We start from the raw sequence: 22375 nt of genomic DNA, 5'->3' as shown, positions 1-22375 counted from the left end.
AGGAGATTTCACTTCATAAATGTTAATGGTGCTGACACAATTCTGTTAAAAAAAAAAAAAAAGAAAAAGAAAGGATTGAAAAGCACCAAGTGCAAAGTACGGCTGTGGCTTTTAAGGATTATCGTCTTTAACCCAAATATTCCACCAGATAAGCCAGAAAAGGCGCTGAAGCTATTGCTGTTTGTCATTTTGGGAGCTGATTTCGTGATCACTAAATGTCCCAAATGCAAACCCGCCATTAGCAAACTCTCTTTTTAGAGAGAGAAGGAAAAGACGAAAGATTCGCCTCATCACTCGATTGGATTTTATTTCCTACTCCGCTTCTCTGATTACCTGGAATGATAAGAAAGCTGGAGAAAATTATCTTCTAGTTTAATTTGTTTTGGACACGCTCCACGAAAATTAGACAACAAATAGGAAAATTTTCTGCAAATAATTTGGAGATAAATTCTACATGAAAATGCAAATAAAAATGTGAACAGCTGTTTCTCTGCAGAAAGTCAGCTGGTGACATTGAAACGTAGAGCTGTGTTTCATCAGCGTAGTTTTGGTAACTAATCTTATTTTTTCTTGATATAACCTGAAAGAGAAAGAGCAATTTGGAGGAGTCCTAGGATTAAACCTTGGGGTACTCCAAGTTGTCTTTACAAATTAGCTTGCATCTAATAAACCATTTGTGCAAAGTTTGATTTAAAACAAACTTTCCACAAATGGCTTATTAGATGCCAGATAATTTGTAAAGACAACTTGGAGTACCACAAGGCTCAATCCTAGGACTCCTCCAAATTGCTCTCACCATATCAGCGAGAGCAAACTGAAGGTTCCCAAAATGTGTGCAAATAAAACTTTGCACAAGATGGAACAAATTTGCTGATAAAGTGGTTGCTATATCAGTGTAACCTTAAAACTTGTCCAAATAAAACTTTTCACAAGGTTTAAAATCTTCCTTCAAGGAAGATTTCCTCCCTTAAATTAAGAAAATCTTGATCGTGCAGCAAACAATTTAAGGGAATGCAAGGTTAATTTTTACCAATTTCAAAACAAAGTGCAGCAAAGAATGTATTTTCAGATTGAAAAACTATTTTTAGGAGAGAACTTAATGACAAGGAAAAAAAATAAAAGAAAAGTAGAGACTTTTCAGTATTTGACCTTGCCTGCCAATCATGAATCTGAAGAACCAACAGCATCCAACTTCAAAACGTTTAACACATGCTTTTCATATGAAAGGTCAAAGACTCAAAAATGTCAAAATGTATATTTTTTAAAATTTGGCTACAAATTCCTCTCTTATCTTTTATAGCTTCCTATTCCAGCTTGTACTTAAAGTTTCATGTCGTTCTTTGCCAGACTCTCCATCACCAGAACGTTTGAGGCTGTAAAATGTCATGTTGGAACATCTTCTGTCAGCCATCTCTCTCAAGAAAGAAATAAAAAATAAAATGCCCTTCATTGGCATTCACCCTGCTCCAACCCGGTTCGTCTTTGTTACCGTGATAAGAGTTTTCCCCAGGGAGCTTACTTTATTCAGCCTGGCTCCTGTTAATCTACATCTTATTTTTTTTCCCCATCCTTGCACATGTGTCAGAAAGGCTGGTTTTTATAAATCCAAACACGCTCCTTCCATCACAATGGGTACTCTCCGTCTGGCTCGGTTTGATGTGCACTTAGGGGGAAAATAGGACAGGCGAAATAAAGAGGGTTCCACTTTAGTGGCCATACAAACGCTTGGAGTGCAAATATTTGGCATCTTTTCTGGGAAGGTGAACGCCACAATGTCTTGTTGACCCCATAGATGGAGTTACTGTAAAGCTCTGGCGTAGAAAGTAAAGAGCAGCAATATGGAGGTCAAACCAATGTCACAAAGTCAGTCTGTAACTTCACAGTGGTCACGAATTGCTTCTTTAAATGTTGCAATAAGGGTGCAATCGCACCGACCCCGTCTGGTCGGCTAGTTCAATCAGAGTCTAGTTGTTTTGCCAAGAAAGTTGGGTTCATTTGGGGAGGTGTGAACACGTAATCAAACTCAAAAAAGCAAAATCCGGTTTGCTTACAAACCTCGGTCTTGATTCTGGAGCTCTGGAGCTCTGGAGCTGTTGGAAAGCGCATGTGAAGCAGGGAGTGGACTACAGCACAAGGCATTCTGGGTAAATACAACCAAAACAATTGGTGCGCTAGCAAACTACGCTAGCAGGAGAAATGGCTCGTGATCTTTTACCAAAGACGAAAGAGAAATCCTACAACCACTAAAACATGATGCTACTCCATTTTCCCCCCCATTTACAGTGTCTTCTTTACCAACCTTTAATAAACCTTAAAATAAAAACAATCTGAAAGCTAGTCAGTGTCCTTATCCACAGTGAAACGAGTCGTGTACCAACATGAGCTGAAAGGCCAATCAGAAGACGACTTTACTCTAAAAAGCAGACAACAGATTTCAATTTGAAACCTTCGTCTGGGGCAACATGGACTTAAAGTTTTATTACAATATTTTGTGGTAAAATTGTGATTATTTATTACACCTTTTTAAATAACTGTGTGGCTGTGACAAAAAATATTGCTCTTGGAAAAACATTCCCATTTGTAAAATGCTTCTTTAGAACACTAGTTATATTGAAAAAGTTATTTGTATCACCAAGCTGCACAGAGTAACTGCATCTAGTCATATTTTCAAATTTGTTGATATTTATTGATGCTTTATTTGAACAAAGAGTGAAGAAAATAGTAAAACTAAAAATTCAGACAATATGGATAGTTTTGGGGGGTTACACAGCAAAAAAAAAAAAAAAAAAGAAATCACAAAATCTCACCAAGTATTTCTGTCTAGTTTATAGTGAAAATATCTTAGTACACTTGAAATAAGACAAAAATAACATACAGGTAACTTTTTTAGCAAGAAATAGAAGCTAGTTTTGAGCCAAAACTTCTAGTTCCATTGGTAGATTATTCTACTGAGCCGTTACCTAGCAACCCCAGACAAGCCCAGACCGTTACCTAGCAACCCAGTTCTAGTTCCATTGGTAGATTATTTCACTCATAACAAGACATTTTTCTCATAAGTGAAATAATCGGGCAAAGGAATAAATAATTTACAGTCTTCTGGAAATTAAGACAAATGTCCAGCTACTTGTAGGTAAGTACAATTAAAATAAGACAAAACTAAGATATTTGCACTACAAACCAGACAAAAATACTTGGTAAGGTTTTGTGTTTTTGAAGTGTAAATTTTAATTGAAATTTACCACAACGATAAGTTAAAGTTCTTATCATAAGTAGCATATCACGATAAATGATACACGATACTATAAATGCCCCTCCCTGTGTCTGATTAAGCTAAAATCAACGTTTTTGGCCTTAATGATTGTTTTTATCAATAGAAAAAAAAAATTTGCTTTTTGCCATTTGTATTGTGTGGACAACAACAGTATCTCATCATTTGAATAAAATAATTGTCTTTCTGTTGATCTGCATTGCAAAACTCACCTCAGAAGTGATTCAAGGCGAAGCTGTTGTATGAAATATTAAGAGATTATTACGATTAGGATTTTAATATTTCAGCCAAAGGGTGTTTGAGAAGAAACCCAGAAATTAATTGGTTTTAATTTAAAGTCAGAGCCGCCTCCTTCAGATCCTGAGAGCTCAAATATGAAACTGCTCAAGGCAACAAGCTCATCTCTGTAAAGCTTTATTAATGCCCAAAATTACATTTTTTCTGTATAAATAATATTTGAACAGCCATGTTTTATAGCCCAAGAAGCAAGGTGAAGCTTTTATAAAATCCTTAATTCCAGCTTCTCAAGGTTTTAAAGAGCCCCTGTCAATATTTTGACACCAGCAGCTAATGGGCTAATGTGACCTTTGTTATATCGGTGACTTAATTCCACTTCATTCTGCTTTAGTTGTCAAAATGAAGTGTTTACGGTACTGCTGCAGATCAAGAGGCACCATACGGGCTCTTCTCCTCCTCAGGTTAATTAATTTCCACTGAGTTCGTTTTTCTGATGACGTAAACTTGGTGAGAGGGAAAAATGATCCATTAAACCGGGAGACCAGCTGGTGCGTCGAGAGGCTCCATAAAAACCGACGAGAGAGTTTCTGAAATTGTTCAACGGGGCTCATCTGGGGACTTTATGGACATTTTGTCCAATTAACGCTGGAAAATGAAGATAAATGATGATAGACTCAACACTACAGACAAATGCATATTAATGCAGAAATGTTTTTATTTATTTGGGAAGCAAAAAAAATCCAGAAAGTACCTTTTGTTTATATGCATTTACTTTGAAAGTTTGCTACCTAAAAAACTTCTATATTGAACATTTTATAGTTCAGTTTATCAGAAAGTCCGAAGTGCTCAATAACGCATCATAAAGGTTTCAGCCGTTGATGAAACCTTAGTTAAATATATTTTTAGGTAATTAAGTGATAGTAATTAAATTTGGTATTTTCCAGGCACTTTACAGATTGTTTGTTAAATTACATAGTTTTTGTCCATCTGATATTATTTTAAAAATAGTGAATTAAATGTTCTGATGGACACTTAAAAAATTAAGTAGAGATCATTAGCCTAGCTCTGATCCTAAGCATTATTGTTATAAAATTCTGACGTTTTCCTTTAGATTTTTAATTATTTTATATTGGATGTCTTATTACATCCCACTAATTAAAATTAACGCTGTATACCACTTAAACTTTTCAAATAAAAAAGTTTCACTGATAATGTCATTTGTTAAGTGGAGTTAAAGTCATTTAGTTAGCAGACGACATTTAGACAGATGTCCAAATGAAATACGATTTAATGGGGTGGGAAATTATCGCATCATTTATAATTTATCAATATAAATTTCTTGTCATGATAAGAATCTTGATTTTTTTTGTCACATAAATTCCAATTGTGAGGTTTAAAAAAAGCAAAGTATTGTTTTGATTATTTTTTTTCTATTTTCTCCACTGTTCAATAGATATGATTAAATGCATTCTAGTGACACAAATTACACAACTTTACACTATCCTGAAGAAGCTAATCACAAATTAGTATTTTTAAGAGCAGTATTTGAGTTTGTGAGGTACGATTGTTGTCATGCAGACCCAAACCATACAATTAATTAAAAAAGAAATAGTGACTTTATCTCTGTCAAAATAGTACCACAAAATATCGCGATAAACCGTCCATATCGCCCACCCATACCATTAAACAATCAAAGAATATCAAGCTAACAACTTTTGGACAAATTTATTCGGACAAATAAATTCGATTAAATGCATTTTAGTGACACAAACATACTTCTTTATGGCGTCCTAAAGAAGCTAATTACAAATTAGTATATATTTTTAAGAACAGTATTTATGTTTGTGATGTACGATTGTTGTCATGCATTCACCATTTCTTTTAGAAATTAAAAAAGAAATAGCGTCATTTATCTTTTATCAAAACAGTACCACAAAATATCGCGATAAAACGTCCACATCGCCCTCCTATAATATCAAACAATCTAAGAATATCAAGCTAACGTCTAGCTAACGTCCGCCCAACGTTAAATGCTAGCTAGCTGCGACTCGTCGAGTTGATGTTATGATCCAGCTTATCAGTAATTAGGCACCTTGTCTGGCCTTTATGAGTCCAAAGTGCGAACCCAGTTAGTAAAGGAGAAAAAACAGGAGGCTTGTGGATTTATACCAAGAATATATATATATAAAACCGTCTCTTTTAACATTTGATAAGCCAAAGAAAGTTCATTAGTTCAGTTTAAATAGTCTACATGCCTCACACAGCTCAATATGGTTAATTTATCGACATTTAAACACTTTTGATCGTGTTTTTTAACCTTACCTGTGGTTCGCTGGTGGATTCCCTTTAAAAATAAATCCTCTACATGTTCCCTCCGGTCCAACTGAAGCGACGGTTTGAAACCGAGTAGAATGAAGGTTTTTGTTCCTGTAAGCGACAAAAGCCACCGGGATCCCCAGCTGTAACGCGAACCTTTTCTTTTCTCATGCGTCTTTAAGAGCCCACCGGGCAACAGGTGTTCGCTTCACGTACAGGTGACGCCTCCCCTCTTACCTCTGCGTCCCTCCCACCGCTGCTGCTTCCTTGTTCTGCCCAACTCATCATCATCATCATCATCATGAACAGAGAGCACATCCCAACTCTGGAAGCTCCTGAATTTTAAATCCAGGGTTTGTTTGTTCAAGCTGACACGTTTTCCATTTCTAATCCCCAGATGACGTCCGTCTCAGCTGCAACCACCAGAGGGCGCCCTTTACCTGATGGAGGCCAAACTGCTGGGCTTCCGTTAAAAGCAATGAAGAAAAATGTCACAAAATATCAAAGCAGTTTTTCTAAAAACACGTTTCCGCATTGAGAAAATTTTCCCACATTTTGTCACAAAATTCAACTTTCTTTCGCTTGTTTGTTAAATAAATAAATAAAAATGCAAACAATATTCTGAGATTTAGCAAACTCAAATAATTTTGGTTATCTCAGCTGGACTAAAAAGTTGAAAAAATGAGTGATTTTATGTAAGAAAGTGAGAAAAAAATGTTTTGTCTATTTTTAGAGTAAAATTAACTATAAGGTGAATAAGAATAACAATACTTCAACACAATTTTACTCAAGTTAAAGTAATTATCCAGATAATTGAGCGACAAAGCGTTTGTTAAAAAGGCGACAGACATATTAATGATGTAATTGGACACAAAAAAGAAAGTTTTTCTACATTTTATACCAATTTATTTAATTTAATTAAATACCAACTTAATTAATTTGGTATTTAATTAAAATACCAACTAGTGTTGGTATTTTAAAGATTAGAATCACATTTTATTTATATTTTACATTATAAATAACTCCAAATAATTAGTTAAAAAATTTTAAAAGAAAAAAAAAACACAAATTACACTTTTCAACACAAAATGTAACAAATAAACAGTAATATTAGAACAGTATATGTGTATTTTATATAATAACCAGTATTATTAGCAATACTGATATCAAGTAAAACAGCACACTATGGCCATTGTTTATACACATGAGTAATTTCTGCCAAAAGCAGAGAAATCAAGAAAAATTTCAGAATTTGAAAAGCCAAAAATGAAATAAATTTTGAAATTTACCTCAGAAATTTTCGACACACTCTGAAATTCCCACGTTTTTTCTCAAATATTTCTGAAATTAATCTCAAATTTTTGGATTTTTTTTCTAGCAAATTTTCCAATTTTCAAATTTGATTTTTCTAGAAAATCTCAGATTTTTTAGCAGAAATTTACTCCCTTATTTCCCACACATCTATAATTACCCTAATGTGCTATCACAGCTTCGATTAAAACCTTAAATAAACCACATTTGCTAATATTCTTGACATACTGATGAAGTTCAAAACTCGCAACATTTAATAAACACCCAACATTTTATTTCCTGCTTCATTGCAGCAACGTCAAAACATTCTTTACTGTCACTCCAGCAAGACAAAAAGAAACACTGCTTTTAAACAACCTAAACACAGAGCAAGAGTACAAACACTTTAAAACAATATACCTGCACACCATAAAAAAAATCTACTTTGGATTATAATGCAAACACTCTGTCCCAGAAGAACCAGTAAGGCTGAGAATATAGAGCTTTGGAGCGACGGTAAATAAGAAATACATTATGATTTCTGTGTCGAGTTTTTGCAGGCCAGCTTCCTCTGCTGCTACTAAAGCAGCTTGAGTCTCTGAGTTTGGTCGCGTTTCGGCATGGAGGCTAATAAAGCGAAGAAGAAACAAAAGCAAACAGAGCAAAGAAGAAACATCTCAGTTATACATTTCTGCAACATTTCAGCAAAGCGCCAACATGTCGGCCTCCACTGCTCCGTTCGTTCTGCTACATTCGATTCAGAGAGCAACCAGTCGCTCGGGTCAGTCGCCGAAGTCCGGGATGTCATCGTAGGAGTAACCGCGGTAACCCTTGGCGGCGTAGTAGGCGATCCTGAGGTGGTAAAAGCCGGGCAGGAAGACCAGGAGGCCTATGACAATGACAGGGATGGTGCGGTCGGGATTCTAGGAGCCAAACAAAACAAATAAACAATAAAATAGAGAAGGTGAAAATGAAAAAGTAAGGTAGGAAAATGTGAAACAGAAGCACAGCAGGAGGCTTTGCTTTTATGTAAACCATGAGTCAGTCAAGGTGCAGCGCTGGGCTCCACCACCAGATGGCAGCATCATGCACCGAGTCGAAGCAGGAAGGCGACCCTGCTGGTTTTCAGAGGTGCACTGCAGCATCACTGCAGCATTACGGCTTTAAAACAATCTGGTTTTCTGTGTTGGTGCAGAACTAAAGCCGCAGTGCAGAACGTTAACGTTACATCTTTAATTATCCTGACTAAAAACAAAGGAATTGATCTTGTTTGGTAGACAAACTCCTTCCTTCAGTGCTGGCTGTTCAAAAACTGTAATTGAGATTAATTTTTTTTTAAAAACCAGATACAACAAAACTCATTCATCAATCAACTCTGACAACTTTTCACCAAACAGAACTTCTACTTAACTGTAATCCTGTAATCTGATGCTGGTAGATTTACTTCCTTTACTCGTTTTTTTAAAGAAATTAAAACTTGGTGCAAGTTAGTGAGTCAGTGAGTGAATTAGCGAATGACCAAGTTACTGAGTGATTGAGTAACTGAGTTAGTGAGAGGCTGAGTCAGTTAGCAAACAACTGAGTTACCGAGTGAGAGAGTTACTGAGAGTGAGTAGAAGAGTTAGTAGTAGTTGAGTGAGTCAGTAACTGAGTTAGCATGCCAGCAAATTAGCAACTTACTGACTGAGTGAGTGAATATAAGTGAGTGAACGCATTAATGTGTTAGTAGTGAGTGAGTTAGCAAGCTAGCAAGTTGCTTAATACTTGCTAGCTTGCTAACTACTTAATACTCAGCAAGTTACTCTGATAATAGATAAGTTAAGGATTGTGAGTGAGCGAGTAAATGTGAGTGAAAGTGTTAGTGAGTTAGTAAGAGTGAGTCACCAAGGGAGTTTGTGAACAACTGAATGAGTTAGTGACTGACTTACTACGCGAGTGAGTAGAAGAGTTAGTAGCAACCGAGTAAGTCAGTAATTGAGTGAGTTAACAAGTGAGACCAACTGAATTAGAGACTGAGTTAACGAGTGAGCAAATAAGTGAAAGTGTTAGTCGTGAGTGATTGAGCAAAGGAAGGCAAGTGAGTTAGTAAGTGAGAAAGTTAGTGAGCTACCAAGTTACCAAGTGACTGAGTGAGTTAGTAAGAAACTGAATGACTAACCAAATGAAAGAGTGAGACGCCAAGTGAGTGAATGATTCTGAGCAAGTGAGTAAATGTGAGTGAACGAGTTAATAGTAAGTGGATGAGTGAGTCACCGGGGGAGTTAGCAAACAGCTGAATGAGTTAATAAGCAAGTGAGAGACTGAATGAGTGAGTGAAAGACTTAGTGAGTTAGTAATGAATGAGTTAACGAGCAAGTGAGTGAGACTGACTGAATGTGAGTGAGTGAGTGAGTGAGTGAGTGAGTGAGTGAGTGAGTGAGTGAGTGAGTGAGTGAGTGAGTGAGTGAGTGAGTGAGTGAGTGAGTGAGTGAGTGAGTGAGTGAGTGAGTGAGTGAGTGAGTAAAAAGGCAGCTGAAGGAGCAACTTGTGTCTAATTTAAATATTTGTCAAATCCTGAAATATAAATGTATTTCTGTCATTTTTGTAACATCAGTGAAGTTTTTTCTTTGTCCAATCTGAGGTTTGGTTGTTGTAGCTGCAGCGGCGAAGCATCCATTTCCAACGTTTGTCCAAAAACAGAGGCAGACGTCACTCGTGGCACCAATTATCAGACTGAAAGCAGCCATGTTTCATGCAGGTGAGGCGGCTGAAGCATCGTCAGGTTTCACAGCTCACCGGGTCGACTAATGGGACCAAGCCAGCGGTAAATTCTGCTCCACCTGGGCTTTTCTGCTACGATACAGTAAAAATATCTGTAGCACCCAGTGGCATAAATTATAAAAACAGTTAATGTGTAGCTTAGGGTACCTGACTTACTGCTTTATTTAGTCCATGAAGCTGTTTAAATAAAATAAAAGACTCTACTTTCACTAAATGGTTCAAAAATGCCACAATCCAATAAAAATCCATATAAAATGTAAAATATTTCAATAATTTCTTAATCTGATAATAGATATGTTAAGGATTGTCATCTTTTAACATATTTTAATTATTTCACTCTTCTGTGGGGCCACAAGTGCAACAATTCAATATATAATTGTTAAATATTTACATATTTAAACCTGAATTCATTATACAGTAAAATAAAAGTATTTTGAAATAAAATTTTGTTATTTAATATTCCCCTGTTGCTCCCCTACTAGCAACAACCTTTACAGATTACTGGACTGTAATGATAAAATTAAATAAAAATACAATTATTTGGTTTTCTGTAAAATGTATACACATTTCATGAACTATTTTTACATTTAACTATTTAATTATTGTATTTAATAATTTATTTAAACATCTTATACGTTTTATTTAACGAGTGCATGTAATTACAATTTTCTTCAAATTATTTCTGAAGGTCTCTTAGGGTTTTTCTTTGTACTCTAGTTGCTTTAACTTAATTTTTTTCCTAATATTTGACCATTTTTAGGCAAATGTTGACATAGGAATCATGCAGGCATAAAAATGCTACAAAACTAAAACGAACCAGTGCTAAAAATGCATAATTTCCAGACTAAATGTGAAAAACTTCAAGTTATTGAGCCGAATAACTCGAGAAGAAACTTCAAACTCACCTCGACATTGATGATCCCGGCCAGAAACAGGGCTCCCAAAATGATCAGCAAGGAGCCAATCAGGAACAAGATTACTGCCACGCCAATCGCCTTGTAAGGGATCTTTGGTGGACTCTTCTTGAACTAGTAACACAGAAAGTGTAATTATTATGCAGTAAAACAGAAAAGCTTTTCAATCAGCAAATAATTTGGCACCAATTCAATTAAACATTTTGCCCTTAAAGTTGATATCCGATATCGATATCTGTATCGGTTCTGATGCTATGCTTTATTTATTTTACATTATATTTATAATTCCTAATTAAACTTTCTGAACAATTTAACACAAGTTTGTTGCAGTTTATTTTAGGAATGCGGCGATACGAATATTATGGCCGATACCGATATTTGATATTAATATTGCTTTTATTGCCGATACACAATATTTATTGATATTATATATATTTATCGTTTTGACATCTTCAGGGAAAAAAACAGCAACAAGATGGAAATTAATATTGGTTGTTAATATTCTCAGTTTTATTTTGCCAGCTGATACCAATATACTAGAAAATGACTAATATCAGCCGATACCAATGTTAATGCCGATATATCATATCTCTAGTTTATTTTTACATATTTGACCAAAATTATCAACTTATTGATTTTGTCACATTCAATTTTTTATTATTTATTTTAATTGGCTATTATAGTTATAATAGCACTGACTGAACAAATTAAAGTTGGTTTTACCAAATTTGTTAAGATAATGGTGTAAAGTTATCAAATAAATTTGTAATTTAATACATTTCAGTAAAAAAAAAAAGAAGAGACGTTTTAAGTCAATTTAAGGCTGTTTTCCTGTGTCTGTTCGGTATCAGACGATACTAAACCTCAGATATTGAATCAGAAGTGAAATTAGTGAATCAGTGCCAATTCTAACTGCATAATCAATCAATAAAAATGTTAAAAACTTGACAATGAGGCGCTGACCTGCAGGTCGATGTAGCCATCGTCGTCAGCTGCCAGTCTGGAATACTTGGCCTTGTTGTTGGATAATCCAGCTGTCAACATGTTGCTTCCAGCTGCCGTTAGCGTAGCATAACAGCTGTTTGGGGAGAGAAACGCTGGCTGGTAGTCCCAGTCACTTACAGCTTTTAATACGAGTTCTGATTGATCCAAACAAATAGAAACCTGGGAAATTAACAAGGTCGATATAAAGTCTGGAAAAGTTTAGTAGTAGTTTAGTAACATCCAGGTGTGGATAAATCAGGAGGTGCATCTGTATTTATAACACTTATTTCCTGTTCCATTGCTTAAACGTTGAATTCAACTGTCCACCTCCTTAAAGTTCAACTTTTAAAACTTTAACTTTTTAAATATTAACTCTTATAAAACGGAAAAACCTGAATGGAGGACTCCAGAAATTTGAATGAAAAAAAAAGCAAACTCTTACTAAACACAGCGAGGTTTCTACAGATTTTCCTTTTCAATATTTTAAACATTTTCATTATGAAATTCAGTTAATAATAATAATTCCTTATCTAAATGGTCATTTACTGCTTTCCATATTTATTTAAGTTCTCAGGACAACAAAACAAGACAATGACAGCTAAACCATCTAAAATCTAAATATGAACAGACTGAAAGGTTCTTTTCAGAGTAAAATAACATTATTGAAACATTTTTCTATAACATCCAAATTTTCTATTGAAGTAAAAAGAAAAAGGAAGAGAATTTGGAACAAGTTTGGGTTCCCAATTAGACAAAGACTTAAAAAGGTGAATAATGCATTTGGATTCTACCAGCTTCTACTTTAAATAGACATATTTAAACCAAGTTGGAGACAATAAGTTAATGTGCACCATGTTAGGGTAGTTTACACAACTAATTGTAGAAATTATTTCACCAAATTCAAGTTTTTAACTTCCAAAAATAACTGGACAGAAGAGAAAGTCAATCCATCCATCCATTTTCTAACTTCCTTGTCCCTAGTGGGGTCAGGAGAGGTGCTGGTGCCTGTATCCAGCTAACGCTCTGGGCGACAGGCGGGTTCACCCTGGACTGGTCGCCATGGACAGGTCGTCTGTCGCAGGGAAACACAGAAACAGACAGAACAAACATCCACACCTAGGGAGAATTTAGATAATTTAACCTGACAGTCATGTTTCTGGACTGTGGGAGAAGGCCGGAGTACCCGGAGAGAACCCACGCATGCACAGGGAGAACATGCAAACTCAGTGCAGAAAGACCCCGGGCTGGGAATCGAACCTTCTTGCTGCAAGGCAACAGTGCTGCCAACTGCGCCACTGTGCAGCCCAGAAGAGAAAGTGTGGAAACATTAACACTTTTTGGCAGATATAAAAACTTCTAGAAGTAAAATATCACACTTTTCAAGGCTGCAAAGGAAACTGCAGTTTAAGAAGTGCCATAATAAAACATTCTGAAGCTGTTGAGATTAAATCCTTGAAAAACATTTTGCTAAAAACAATATTTTAAAAAACATTTTGGAAAAGGCCAGGATGTAAACAGGAGAAAAAAAGTAACCCTTGTAGCTAACTGACAGGCTTTTTAATGTGTTGTAAGTGTCTACAGAGATATCTGGGACTCCATTCATTCATCTAAATGGAAAAACAGGGATCTAGTTTATACCCAATGGGTTAAAAATATTCTCAAATTGTGTTTGTGTGCTGTCAAAGTTACATCTTTGTGCGTTTTTATGCTAAAACTTGGGTTGTTCATTCTTTTCTAGCTTACTAAGATCACTAATAAGGGGATTAGTTGCCTTGTGCCTTTTGTGATGTCATCGTTAAAGCTTGTTCTTGTGAAGATAGTTTATCTCTTGGTCAAATAATTACAACAAAACTAGCAGGGAAACTGAATAAGGCAGGTTCTATAGGTAGGAGCTGAAGCTAAAGTACATTTTATTGGTAATAATAGTAAATCTGAGTAGCAGCTTTAAGTTGCTAATCGTCTTAAAAATGACGTAACAGTACAGGATGAGATTTTTAAGTTTAATCAGTCGTCAAACTAAAGATATTTTTAAAAGGCGCCCGGGTCTCCTAATACTGAATTAGGAGCATTTTTAAAACGCTTAGCTAATATATGAAGGGTTATTCGCTCAATTAAAAGGCTCTTGGTTGAGTTTACCGTTTTAGTTGCCTAATTAGCTCCAGCATTAGCCTCCAACAAGCTTTGCTGGGAGAAATAAACGAAGTACAAAAACAGACGGACACGACTGCTTTGGTTCCGCGGGTGACTCTCATACCTTCACATGAGGCAGAATAAACCCAATTAGCGTCGCTCTGTTGCTAAGTTCTGTCCCATCCACAGTGTTTCCATTGGGGGAAAAACTTCCTTGTTTTCCTTCACGGCGCATGCGCACATGCAAATCCCGTTTGTTATCTCGCCTGGTCGCGGTCACGTCGAGCCGTGATTTAAAAAGGAAGTAAACATTTAGAGTAATCTGTAATTAGTTTTTAGAAAGATAATTATCAGCATTACGGTGTTATTGTGAATAAAACGAATTTTTTTTAGATATATTTTTAAATAAATGTCTTTTAAGGTTGAATATTATCACTACATAAACTATACAGGATGAACAGCTGATTATAGATACCGTAAAGTACGGTAAAGTGTACGGTACTTTACCATACCGTAAATTGTACCGTTATTACCGTTATTTTTCTAGTTTTGTAAATTTTCTGAGGTTCAAAAGTAAAAAAAAAAAAATTCCACTTTTGCAACTCAGAAAATTCCACGTTTTCTGAGTTTAATCTCAACATTTCTGAGATTTTTCTAGCAAATGTTTTAACTTTTGAAACCCAGAAATGTCTTTGTTTTTTTCTGAAAAATGTCTCAGATATTTTTTTTGCAGAAATTAATTAATTTTTTACATATCTGGCCCCAAATACACTTGTTGCCATAGATTTACTACAAAATAATGAGACAAATATTTAATATTAGCTTGTGTTGTCAGCAATATTAGCTTCTTTATCTAGCATTTCTGAAGGGCTTTTGGACTTTGAATTGGGACATGCTGATTTAGTTAGGTTGGATGTTACTCCTGAGGTTTCTGAATATAAACATTACTAAACAGGGACATTTAAATCTCATTGAATGTCAGCAGTAATAAAATGTAGTTATTTGCTTTTTTTACATCTGCTGATGGATGAATGATATGTAGAAAAATGATTGCTCATTCAGCTTAAAGCGTTGTTTACTGAGACACTTCTATTGCATGCCTGAAAACAACATGCTGACTTTTGTTCCATGAACAAGCCTCCCACCTCCGACTGCAGGGAACAATCTAAAATTTACCGTCTGTCTCTGCACATGGCAGGAAACCAAGGAAGTCCCATAAAACAAACGGCACTCAAACTCCTTACCGTCATAAATAAGGCGACACAGTTAAAGCAGCAACACTTTAATCATTGTGAAAACCACAAACAAAAAAAATAAAAAAAATGTAATGTTAAAAGCTTTGACCATCACTACTGCAGGAATGAAGAACTGCAGACTCCAAACTGCATGTCAGCATTTTGTTTCTATATTACATCAGACTCAACATCTGCACAGCTGAGGGTTTATGAAGAGACATGACAGTCTATGTTTAGTAATCCTACTCCTGAATTATGAGCTGATACTTGTTATTTAACATCCGCGCTGTTACAATTAATAAAACAGACACAAGTAAATGAACTAAACCTCTTAAAGGGGCAGTATTATGTGTTTCCCAGGCACATAGTGCCATTTTATAGCACAATTAAGTAACTAAGTTACCTTCAGTTGTTATAAAAATGCTATATATAAAATTTGAGTTAAAAGAAAATTTACCTTGTAAATTAACGCCTTGAAATTGGGCCTCTGTCTCTGTAAGAAGCTCCTGCTCTTCCTGAAACTCCGCCTCTTTTAACCCTTTAGGTGAATTTTTACCAGCGTTTCATAGAGAGGTGTCTCGTTTAATGAGCTCAGCAGTTCCACCAGGTGTTTGCTAATTGCTGCTGGCTAGTTTGAAGGAGATGAGTGGGGGAGTTGTGGCTTAGAAACTGCAGCTCTGAGGAGGAGCTGCGTCTCGAAGGCAGAGCTAGGTAAAATCAGGCGTTTTGTACAGCTGAATGGTTGCCATGGAGATTAAAGGATTTCTCAAACATGCATGAAAGAATCAAAGGAACTCTCCAGGTTTTGTTTAACATTATGACATGATGTAAAGCTCAAAGAAATAAATTTTACATTTTGCTGCCCCATTAGGGCATCAATATATTATCTCATTCTGGTTTCTGCTCCCTAAAAAGTGGCTGCTGGAATCGAATCTCTGCATTTCGTCCAAGCCGCATTTGCTGGTATGGAAAATATCAAATGTCTAGCAAGGTCCTATTCTCACCGCTGACAAAACCTGAGCTCCTGCTGCTGTGACGGTTAAAAATAAAAACCTCTGTGAGGCAGAAAGGCTCCTCTCGCTGCGGGAGGGCTGGCAGGAAACTCGGCTCACCACGGAGAGTCCAGGCTGCTGAGTTTCTGATTCATCTGAGCATCCCTCAGTCTCATTTTAGCTCTCAGAGATCATGTTAGAGCCTTGTAACCCAATATGAAGTAAAACAAACATTTCTATGTGAGGTCTGCAGGAATTCTGCGTCTAGGAAATCAGACTTGATCTAAACTGCATGAACTCCTCTGGACGAATGGGTGGAAACCTGTTGAAACAACAACTATTAGTTATGAACTCCAAAAATCTGCCATTTACAAAAGAGTGGTAAAGAATAAAGAAGCCAAAATATGTCAAATAAGAAGAAAACTGATTGTTTTAAACATGCAAAACATCATCCAATCAGCGTAATGTAGCAAGATTTTTTGATTTCCATATATACACAGTAAAAATCCTAATTTCTTTAGATTTTAAAATTGGTTATCCAAACTTTCTGAATATCCTTCGATGTTATTTCCTTCTTTCTGTTGCTTTTTCACTCATTTCAGCCATTTTCTGTGTTTGTGCAACTTGTCTTTGTCAGCTGCAGTGTTTCCATGCAAAAATATCAAGTGAAATATATTCCTAAAACATAAATTAACAAATCTGAAACCAATCAAAACAGCCCAATATTAAGCTTAATATTTACTCCATGCAAACAGGTTAGTTTTATACTTTAATGTTTTGCAGTGTAAGTTTAGAAGGAACCGCTCTAGCTTGCTAGCATGAACATAATCTCTCTGTTTGCAGAGTTTAATACAATCCTGAGGACGTTTGAGATAAATCCCAGCCATTAGCATCTGGCTTTAAGCATTGTTTCCACTTCATTTCCTTCTTACTTACTTCTGTCTTTAGTAAACCCCAGAGTCTTTACAAGTTAATGAAACCAAAGGGCTCATTTCAAATCCTGTGTGGCTCATCTCTAAATGCATTTGTTGAATAATTGGGTACATAGTACGCATTAATTCAGCAGGTTAAATAATACTGTAGATGCTCGTACTTCTCTCCAGAGACGTTTCCATCTCAGGGAATTAAATTAGGATCGATATAATCTCTCTGGAATACATTTAGCCGCGTCTGCAGGGAGGAAAGCACTGAAATGCCGCGCAGGAGGAAACGTCCAGGAGGATTCCTGTGTTTTTATGATGGAAAGCATCTTGAACTGGTTTGTTGCTGAAATCTGCTGTACAAATAAACTTGATTATTTATATTATATTATGAAATGTGTAAGTTGGCTCCCCAACCCATATTTTACTATTTTCATTTTTCTTTTTTTCCTTCAGTTTTTTCTTCGTTTATCCTTTTTTCTTTTTCCTAAATTATTTATTTATTAAGTTTGTCCTGATTATGTATTTAACGGTGCCTTGTTAAATAAATGTACAAATAAATGTTTTGCTAAAAAAATCCTTCATTTTCCCCTTTTCCTTCAGTTGTTCTTCTTTATTCCCTCTTCCTTTCTTTCCGTTCTTTTCCCACATTTTAACCTTGTGGATTTCATCGCTGAGAAAAACAACCAGCAGCATTGGAAGCTCCTAACAGGGTGGTATTTATTCTTTCTTGTATTTGGACGCAGATAAAATAAATTCTACTCTGCTGAAGGTTGACTTGCTTGCCGTGGGAGTATGACTAATACTGACTGCATTAAAATGCACCAACATCATCAAGTAAATGCAGGAACGGATGACAGACGCCTCAAACATTTACGTAGTTTGGACGGTTTTAGAGAAATAAACAGAAACGTTGCCAGAATACGCAGAAATTATACTCAAGAGTAGCACTACTTCAACTTCATATTTTTACTCAAGTAAAAGCAAAAAAGTGACTCATTGTTTCATATTTCAAAATTATATCATCAGACAGATCAAAATATAAAGTTAAGTGGAAATTTTGGTATTTTAAGGACAAAAATTACAACAATAACAAGAATATTTTTCCAAATTTATTTTTATTTTACAAGTATCAAACTCCAGGTCAAGCTGTAGCTTTTTATGAGGCTCAAATTACACCAACGAGTCTTTGCAATTTTTCACAAATCTGCAAAAGTCACACAAAATCATTTTCTCTCATTTTAATGGAAATTTTCTCAGATTTGGTCAAAAATATTGGGTTTACGTGACTTGATGTCCATAACCGATACGGCAAGTAATAAAAAGTCATATTTAACATCAAACATTAATGCAAATATTGTAAAAATTCCTTACAAACATTTCTAAATTGGAACAAAATCTGTAATTTTGATTGAAAAAACCACTATAACAATCACAAAATCCTGGAGGAACAGCTATTTATTGGTATTTTTAAAGTTTCATTGGGTTTATCAACATATTCTGGCACAACCGGCCCTTTAAGAACAGTCAGGTTTTACATATGGACCAAAATGAAAATGAGTTTGGTGCACCTGGTTAATATTTGGCTAAAACATGTTTATTTTTCATTCATTGGGTAGAAAATAAAGAAATTTTAATCAACTAAGCGTAGAAATACCTCATAATAAAATTACTGAAATGAAAGTAAAAAGTACAGAGTAATAAAAATACTCATAAAAGTAAGTTTGTTCAAAAAGTTACTCAAGTAAATGTAACCAGAGTTCGGTGTTAAGTAATCGCATTTATTTGAGTAACTTTTTTGAAAATATTTACTTTTTAAAGTATTTTTACTACACTGTAATTGAATAACTTTATTATGAAGTATTTCTACTTTTTCTTTAGTAAAATTTCTGGATTTTCTTCACACCAAATGAAAAATAAAAAATCCACCAAACGAAGACACTCACCTGCAGTTTTTGTTAAAGTTTCATAAGTTTTTTATTGAAAGAAAATTATTTGGAAACATTTTATTTCGCCTGATTTTGTTATTTTTTGTTGCTTATGTGAATTATTGTCATTTTGGTTCTTAAAATACCAACATTTCCACTTAAATTGACATTTTGGTCTGTCTGATGATGTCATTTTAAAATATAAAATCTTTGATAATTATATCAGTTACCAAATACCTCTTAACTTTTACTAGAGTAATTTATACTTTGACTTGAGTAAAAGTACTTCTAGAGTACAACTTTTACAAGTCTCATAATTTTTTTTTTGTTGTTGGAAAAAAACTGATTTTGAAAAAAAATTCTTTCACTTGATTTGTTCCTTTTTGTTACTTAAATGAATTATTGTCATTTTTGTCCTTAAAATACCAAAAAGTTCCATTTATCTTTACATTCTGGTCCGTCGGATGATGTAATTTTAAAATATTAAATAATTGGATCAGTTGCTCAGTACGTGAGTCGCCTTTTTACCAAATACGTTTTACTCTACGTTTAAAAACATTTTGAGGTAATGCTACTCAGCCCCCCTCTGAATGTAACTTAGTAAATGTAACTCGTTACTACCCAGTTCTGGTTCCCCTCTTCCTGAGCCAGCGGCGTGACGATGCGAACCGTTAACGGCGGTCAGGACGCGCCGAACGCATCAATAACATCGAGAGGATGATAAACAGGCTACTTCTTCTCTGGGGTTATTGTTTCGGGGTGATTTATTTATAGACTCTTCGACGGGTCAGTAGCTTTACCACAGGTGTCTGAGGCATCTGTGATCAAACTTTCCCCTCCTTCAGCTCTGCCTCAGACGCAGAGGTAATATATTTATCTTCAGTGACAGAAATGTCTCGTGTGTCTGCTGCCTCTGGCCGCATCGATCCAAGTTATAGATCTTCCTGCTCTGTGGTTTTCTGTTGCAACTTTTTTCTTGTGCATTTTTCTCACATCGTCCTCCTTGAACTCTGTATTGTGTTTTCCAGTTGAGTAAAAATGGGGGAAACGATGGGGATGGTTGTTAAGAAGCAGACGTATAATTGTTAAGAGCGATTGATGTCTATCTGGGAAGGTTTATAAAGTCTAGGATAGCAAATAGAAAGCTTTTCAAACAGCGACCGATTTTCTCAGGATTGGACGTTCCAGCAAATTTACTCCAAGGTCGCCCACATGTAATGATTTCTGAAAATGCAAAAAACCCAAGACGTCCATCTGAGACTCTACAGGCTTAAGTTTGATTATTAAGTGTTAACATTTCTGACTAGATGACAGAGTAAAGGTGGGCGTTTATTGCATCATTTACCATTCATCGTGATCAAAATAAGAATTTTAATTTATTGTTGTCATGAAACATTCCAATTAATGATGTTTAAAATCGTCAGGATTGTTAGCTTTACAATTTTCTCCACTGTTTTTACAATTAAAGTATCAATAAATATGAAAATATGTGTGCAAGTTAGTGATGCAAATCCAGGGTTTCCCCCAGAAAACTTGCTATTGTGGTGATGCATTCAAAGGCAGTCGTACATCCAGTGACCCGCCGCGTTTTTGAGTTAAAAAACGTTTAAAATTGACAGAAAATTTGAAAATATCACTTGATAATTTGTGTTATTGGAAGAATAATGCCTGAACACCAACTACAAAGTCTTAGAAAATGCAAATGTTTTTAAAATCTTAAATAAATAAGCAATGCTTAGCCTTGTGGGGGCACAATTAAAGCCTGGTGGCCCGCCAGGCTTATAATACACTGGGGGAAACCTCGAATTCCAATTAACGATGTTTAAAATTGTCAGGATTGTTAGCTTTGCTATTGTCTCCACTGTTTTTACAATTATGGTATCAATAAATATGAAAATATTTCTGCAGGTTAGTGATGCAAATCCTGAAGGTCGAGACACCGAATTGGTCCTCCGTGTTTCTGTATTAAACAAATTAATACAAATTAAATTATGCTTATAGGAAATTTTAAATATTACTGGGTTTTAAATATTATTCCTTTTTTGTTCTTATTTTTCTGAAACTCTCCCACTGGTCAAACTTTTATTGCCATTAGATTTCAGACAGTATTCCTGTGGTTTAAAAAAAACGACTCAGTGTTGCATTTAATTCATCAATCCTCTGTTTTCCTTCCATTTCTCTGCAGATTTTACGATTGAAACCATAAACTTTACATAACCTGCAGCCGAGCCGCTGTTTGGGGAGTTCCTGTGTATTTTTTGCTACCTTTCTAGAACCAAATATCAGGACTCCTTAAAGGTCAGATTCCTCGCCGTCTTGGCAGATGGGCATCTGGAAGAAGCATTATTGCGCCACGATTCCCACTGCATCCACTCATAACTGATGTTGTCTCGCTTTGGCCGACTGCAGGCATTAAACCGATTACACTTCGGCAGAGTCTTCCTCTCTCTCTCCACTTCTGCTGCCAGGGGAAGACAAACACACAGCCTCCATGTGGCACAGAAATATGTTTTGTTGCTATCAGCTGGTTAAATACTAAATTATTCATAGGTAGGTAAAGGCTTGTGTTGGTGAGATTAGAGCACCTAATTGTGCCTTTTATAGAGACGATTTGTCTTTCAATGAACATCAAGTTAAAAGGAAATTAAGGGTAGGAATTTATCATTTTGCCTATCATTTATCATGATCAAGATAAGACTTTTGATTTATTATTTTTATGAAAAAAAACTCCAAAAACTGTCCTTATTGTCGGGATTGTTAGTTGTACTATTTTCTCCACTGTTCTTTCAATGAAAGTATGAATAAATTTGAAAATACGTGAGAACTAAGGAAGCATATTACAAATGGGAAAGTTTTTCAAGAGCAGTTTTTGTGTTTGTGGGGAAATTTTACTTTATTCACTTTTAATTCTGAGAAAGAGCCACAGATAATCTAATAGAGTAGACTTCCTTTAACATACAGGAAACTTCAATCAGTTACCAGAAAGTAATCAGGGTGCCGTTCTTCCATTTTGTCAATCAGTCATTGGGAGACATGGTTTCCAAAGCAACAGATATAACTTGGAAAGAGTAGAAATTGTGACATGAGTGAAAAATCAGATGTGTAAATATGTAAAATATGGGACATATTTGGTAGTTTGGATTTAATAAGTGTTGTCTTCTTTGTGCTTCTTTTCGGATATGGAAGTTTTGTTTTTGTTTAATTGTTGCTAATGTTTTCTTTTTGTTCGAAATAATTTCATTTTATTTCATATGCCATACAACCCTGAATGCACAGGGTACAGTGGGTGTTTTCACGCCTGATAGTCTGGTAGATTTGATTGGGTTGGGGACCAAAATTGCAATATTTGTTACATTTTCAGCTGCTGCAGTTCGCTTTCACACCGTAATGCAAGAAACGAT

At 35.4% G+C, this 22375-nt stretch overlaps 2 protein-coding genes across 3 annotated transcripts in view; both read right to left on the bottom strand.

Moving 5' to 3' along the window:
* Positions 1-6254, bottom strand: part of LOC114150172 (protein turtle homolog A-like) — a 60653-nt gene extending 54399 nt beyond the window's left edge. The window contains exon 1 of one of the 2 annotated variants that reach the window (XM_028026454.1): positions 5828-6254. The gene's annotated coding sequence lies outside the window, so the exon portion shown is untranslated. The remainder of the gene's footprint in view (positions 1-5827) is intronic. The other variant, XM_028026455.1, reaches the window with a different exon arrangement.
* A 941-nt stretch (positions 6255-7195) lies between these two features.
* LOC114150124 (transmembrane protein 230-like) lies at positions 7196-14158 on the bottom strand. The gene is made up of 4 exons (XM_028026350.1): positions 14024-14158; positions 11749-11949; positions 10777-10899; positions 7196-8034 (listed from the first exon to the last, which is right to left on the bottom strand). Exons 1-4 carry the CDS (start codon positions 14132-14134, stop codon positions 7894-7896), a joined length of 576 nt encoding a protein of 191 aa, XP_027882151.1. The 5' UTR covers positions 14135-14158; the 3' UTR covers positions 7196-7893.
* Between the last annotated feature and the right edge of the window lie 8217 nt (positions 14159-22375).

This window comes from Xiphophorus couchianus, chromosome 8 (genome assembly GCF_001444195.1).
Source record: "Xiphophorus couchianus chromosome 8, X_couchianus-1.0, whole genome shotgun sequence".
Taxonomy (NCBI): Eukaryota; Metazoa; Chordata; class Actinopteri; order Cyprinodontiformes; family Poeciliidae; genus Xiphophorus; species Xiphophorus couchianus.
The sequence above is the reverse complement of the archived record's forward strand: the minus strand, read 5'-3'. Positions and strand labels throughout refer to the sequence as shown.

Coding starts and splice junctions, on each gene's coding strand:
- LOC114150124 (XM_028026350.1), bottom strand. CDS start 14,134: ATGCGCCGTGAAGGAAAACAAGGAAGTTTTTCCCCCAATGGAAACACT. Junction 10,900..11,748: donor ATGGCTACATCGACCTGCAG/GTCAGCGCCTCA, acceptor CTGTGTTACTAG/TTCAAGAAGAGTCCACCAAA. Junction 8,035..10,776: donor CCGGGATCATCAATGTCGAG/GTGAGTTTGAAG, acceptor TTTGGCTCCTAG/AATCCCGACCGCACCATCCC.